Genomic DNA, 4,928 nt, shown 5'->3' with positions numbered 1-4,928 from the left:
ATCAGCTTGGTAGTCCTGAGAGCCATGAAGGCTGGAGCTCCTGCTGCTGCCTGTTCCTTCTCACCTCCCTCTGTCCCCCTGTTTCCCACCATGTGTGTTCCCCATCCTTGCCCCTCTCCCCCCACCCCCACAACCCTTGGGCCTTGGCTCGAGCCCACATGCCCCAGACTTGGCCGTGCCTGGGACGTACCTGCCCCCACCGCGCCTTCACCAGAGCACAGCCCCGTGGCCCTGAGGTGACAGAAATGGGACCACTGTAGAGTGTCTCCACCACTTTTATTCAGGATAATTCAGATTCAGCCAGTACATCCCGGGCCGGCAGTACAGCGGGCCTCCACGAGCGCCAGAGTGCGGGTCCCTGGGCTTTCGGTGAGGTCTCCTCCTGGGGGTGAAAACGAGGGCATGGAGAGATTGGAGGACAGAAGGGCGGCCACCCGCCTCTGCTGTCTCCCTTTCCTCCTTGGTTCCTCCCCACCCAGCTTTCTTTCTGCTTCTTGCTAGCCTTGAGTGATCCAGGTTAACAATCAGTCAGGCAGTCAATAATTCCAATGATTATCATATTATTTAAGTGCTTACTATATGTGCCAAGCACTGTGCCAAGGGCCAGGGTAGACACATCCAGAGGACGATTAACCAACCAAGCGCACGAATGAGGGCCTATTCTCTGCAGAGTGCAGTACTGAGCACTTGGGAGAGGGCGATAAGTTCAGCGGGCGCCATCCCTGACCTCGAAGGGCTTCCAGTCTAGTTGGAGAGAGGGACCTAAATTATTTGTAAATGGAGGGAGCAGGAAGGAGAACAAGGATAGACATGGCAGGAAGTAACAGGAACAAGTCTGGGAGGATGCGATAGATGAATAAGTAAATGGTGGATGTACATCAATATATGCCACTGACCAATGTGGAATCTCAAAATATATTTGAGGGCTGAAGGTGGGCATAAGTACATAAGTACTAAGGGTGTCTGTTGGGTTGAGTCATTTGGAGGTGTTGGGAATTAATCAGGGAAGGCTTTCCAGGAGAGGTGAGATTTGAGGAGGGCTTGAAGGATGGTGTACAAGGGTCTAACTTGCACAGGACACCTCCCTCCCACGCCCGTCCTCAGTTGGGCTGACCAGTGGGTTGTCAGCTATTTTGGGGAAGGCCAAGTGCTCAGCACAACCCTCTGCTTCCAGAGCACAGTGCTCTACAAATACGACTGAATGACCACTCGCCCAAGAGCCTGAGAAATTCCACGGCAAACCGGAAATGAAGCATCTGGGAAAAACTTCCCCTCCCTCTCCTTGCTCATTTCTCTGTGGGCTCCTCTCGGGAGGGCCTATCCGGTGACTGCAGCCCCTGCCCATTTCCGGCGTCCACTCTGCCCTGCCGGGGTCCCCACTGACCCTTCCTGTCCCTGGAGGCCAGGTCCCACAGGCGGTCCAGGACCACGTGGCTCTGGGTGGCCCCCTCGGGGTCCAGCAGGACGCAGCTGAAGTTGGTGTGGCGCAGGGCAGGGCTCAGGGCCTCGATCCGCAGCTCCCCCAGCAGCGACACGTGTGACTCCGACGACTCCACCTTGCTGCGGCAGGGTAAATGTCGGGGGGCGGGGGGACCGGAGGGGGGGCGGGGCGAGAGGGTGGCTGGGGGTGAGTTCGGTCAGAGGGAAGGTGGAGGGTGGCCTGGGAGAAGCAGGGGAAGGAGGAGGGAGCAGAGCGACGTAGGGAAACGGGAGGCGGGGGATTGTGCCCGTAGCCATGCCGGGTCAGCGAGAGCCGTGGCAAGGCGGGCGGATGCCATAAACCTGGGGCAAGTCCCCCTGGATTGGAGGCCCACAGTGGTCCTGAACCATCAGTCAATCAATGATATTTATAGAGCGCTTACTGAGTACAGAGCTCTGTATTAGGCTCTTGGGAGGGTCCAACACAACCAAGTTGGTAGACGCGTTCCCCACCCACAGGGCACTTACAGCTCCGGAGCCCCCATCCCTCCCCAGGCCTCCCGTGGCTCGGCCTACCGGATGTCGCCCTCGCTGACGGCTCCAGGTAGGTCTTCGATGAACGAGCCGTTTCCCAGCCAGTACATTTCGCTGAACTCCCGGTTGAGGCTGCAGCCCGAGCAGGAAAGGTTCAAGGCGACGCCTGGGGTTGGGTTTGTGGGGGGCAGCAGTCAGACCCTGCCAACCCCCGGGTATCTCCACCCTTTGATTCCCAGAGGCACCCTTTGCTGCCGGGGCTGGGCCGAGGGCTCGTCCAGGCCATCGTGGGCCGAGAGCCTGAAGGGATGGCTCCCTGCGGGTCGGTGGCTCGGATCTCGGTTAGGCTACCTCCCGCCCGAAGTGGGCCCGGTGACCGAGCCTGCCCTTGCCCCCACGCCCGTCTCTGCCCCTTCCCCACCCCTCACACCCAGGTCACCCTTGGCACCCTTGAGAAGCAGCGTGGCTCAGTGGAAAGAGCACGGGCTTTGGAGTCAGGGCTCATGAGTTCGAATCCCAGCTCTGCCACTTGTCGGCTGTGTGACCGTGGGCAAGTCACTTAACTTCTCTGTGCCTCAGTTCCCTCATCTGTAAAATGGGGATTAAAACCGTGAGCCCCACGTGGGACAACCTGATTCCCCTATGTCTACCCCAGCGCTTAGAACAGTGCTCGGCACATAGTAAGCGCTTAACAAATACCAACATTATTATTATTATCTCTGTTCCTGCCTTCCTCCCCGCCCTTAGCCTTCGGTGCCTACATGAGGGCTCTGCATCCCTGTGCCCGTTCCCGGACCCTGCCCCTCCCCTGGCCTGATCCTGGAAGTCCCCAGCTCCCTCCTACTTCACCCTCTCGTGTAGGGCAATGGACACCCTCACGGCCCCTCCCATGCCCCCCGACCCCACCCCAAGGGACCCCTTACCATAGGGCACCTCAAGCTTGGGCCCGTGAACTTGCAGTCCCGGGCACTTCACTGTGGAAGGAAAATCCGAGGATTCAGGCAGATTTGGGCATGGCTCCGGGCAGAGAACCCACAGCGGGAGATCGGAGGGAAACTCCAGGAATTGGGGGGTGGGGGATTCGGGAATCTCAGGAAGGGTTAGTGGGCTCTGCGGGTCATTGCAGAGGGTGACGTTAGGGGTGAGAGAGGGCACAGCTGCTGTCTGGTGGCACCACCACGGAGCCCTGCCGGCGACTAGCAGTCGCAGTTCCTCCTACCCCTTGGGGTGGTCCTCCCTCACGTCCGTAGCCCCGGCCACCTTACCTGGCTCCGGGACGGGAGTGAAGTGGCTTAGCCGTGACAGCAGCAGCAGCGGCAAAAGGAAGCGATGCCATCTCGAGGTGGCTGTGGGGGGCAGACGGTCGTGGGGAATGGGAAGGGAGGCTGAAGCGTGGGGCTAAGGCAGAGCTGTCTCCTCCTGCCTCCGCCCGGGCTGCTGTCTGATGCTTCCTCCTTCTGCCCTTTCAAGCCCAAGAGAAGGAGGGTGGGGCCACCAGAGGCCGGGGGGAGGATGGGAGTAGGTGCCCAAGTGGCACAGTCTAATAGGACAAGAGGGCACGAGGACCTAGGGGGAAGGTCTAGGCATGATAGGGGGAAGTTGGTCTGAGCTGAGCTGGGCCTGGCCAGAGCTGGGGGCTGCAACTGAGCTCGAAGAGCCCCCCCTAAAAGACAAGCTGGGCAGCGGTGCCTCTGAAATCCTGGGGAGCAAGGTGGGGTCCCCCGGTTTCCTGACCCATCCACCCCCCTCCCCCCAAAGTAAACCCTCTTAGAGCCAGCACCCAAGGGAATCAGCGGGGCAGTGGGAGGGTGTGGGAAGGGGAGGCTCCCAAGTCCTCATTCAGACCCTCCTCTAGCCCTCCTCCGGACCCTCCTCCAGATCCTTCCCCAGACCTTCCTTCGAGCCCTCTGAGTCCGTTCAGTGCCTTTAGCCAACCCCCAGATCACCTACACTGTCCAGTCCAGTCGATCCTGTTTACCTGCCCGTCTCGTTTCTGTGTATGTCTTTCTGTCTGTCTCTCTGTAGCTAGCCCCGTGGCCAACTCTCTCCGTAGCTAGCCCTCTGCCTGACTCTCTGTGTTAGCTAGCCCTGTGCCCGACTGACTCTGTAGCGAACGCTGGGTCTCTCGCACACTGTTTCAGTGAATTGAAACTTTTGGGCCTTCTGCCTCTCTCCCTGAGCCCTGACAGGTCTCATCTGTGCCCCCCGGCCTTTCTCCCCTACCTGTGGCTCCAAGCTGTCTGGACGGGGACATTTTGGTGCTCTTGCATGGAGCTCAGTTCCCTGGGGCTTGTATTTATGTCTGGGGCTGTTCACCACATCCTGAGAGCCAGTCACCCCTTGTCCGTCCCCCCCCCCCCCCCCGCCTTGGCCGTCCCCCTCCATTTCGCGGAATCGTCACTCCCTCCTCCCTCCCCCCTCACCTCCCAGAGCTCCCGGTTTTTCCCGGTCCCTCTGGTTCCCACTCGTCTACTTTACCCTCACCCCCCGGTGCCCAACCCGAGGGGCTCCTTTACTGCGAGCCGGCTCCCTAGCCTCCTCCCGGCTCCACCATCCAGGAGGAAGCTGGGAGGCTGGCTTAATTATTTATTGTTTGTTAATAAATAACACCTTGAATTTGTGCAACCCTTTTATTTTCCCAAAGCACTTTCTCATCCGTGATCACAACATCCCAGAGTAGGGAGAGGCATTATTATCCCCATTTTACAGGTGAGAAAATTGAGGTCCAGAGAGGTTGAGGGACTCGCCTGGGGTCTCGCACCCGTAGATCAGTAACGGAGCTTGGCCTGCAGATTCTCGGCGACTCCCAATCCCTGTGACATCCCGCCCCTTTTCTGGGCCCAGGGATTCTGGTGGCCGGACCCCCATGGGAGCTTCAGGCTGGTGCGGGGGCAGCTCAATCCTCCGTCCACTCCTCCCCGAGACAACGCCTCAGGCCTCCAGCCCCCATCACCAGCTCCGGACCACAGGCTCCC

The 4,928-nt window shown here is 59.6% G+C and overlaps 1 protein-coding gene across 1 annotated transcript; it reads right to left on the bottom strand.

Moving 5' to 3' along the window:
* Window positions 1–257: 257 nt before the first annotated feature.
* Window positions 258–4,237, bottom strand: LOC103169108 (interleukin 18 binding protein). The gene is made up of 6 exons (XM_029048406.1): window positions 4,177–4,237; window positions 3,219–3,299; window positions 2,877–2,927; window positions 1,996–2,119; window positions 1,385–1,560; window positions 258–382 (listed from the first exon to the last, which is right to left on the bottom strand). Exons 1-6 carry the CDS (start codon window positions 4,205–4,207, stop codon window positions 297–299), a joined length of 549 nt encoding a protein of 182 aa, XP_028904239.1. The 5' UTR covers window positions 4,208–4,237; the 3' UTR covers window positions 258–296.
* Between the last annotated feature and the right edge of the window lie 691 nt (window positions 4,238–4,928).

Source organism: Ornithorhynchus anatinus, chromosome 20 (assembly GCF_004115215.2).
Source record: "Ornithorhynchus anatinus isolate Pmale09 chromosome 20, mOrnAna1.pri.v4, whole genome shotgun sequence".
NCBI classification, from domain to species: domain Eukaryota; kingdom Metazoa; phylum Chordata; class Mammalia; order Monotremata; family Ornithorhynchidae; genus Ornithorhynchus; species Ornithorhynchus anatinus.
Note: the sequence above shows the minus strand (reverse complement) of the source record. Positions and strands in the feature narration are given on the sequence as shown.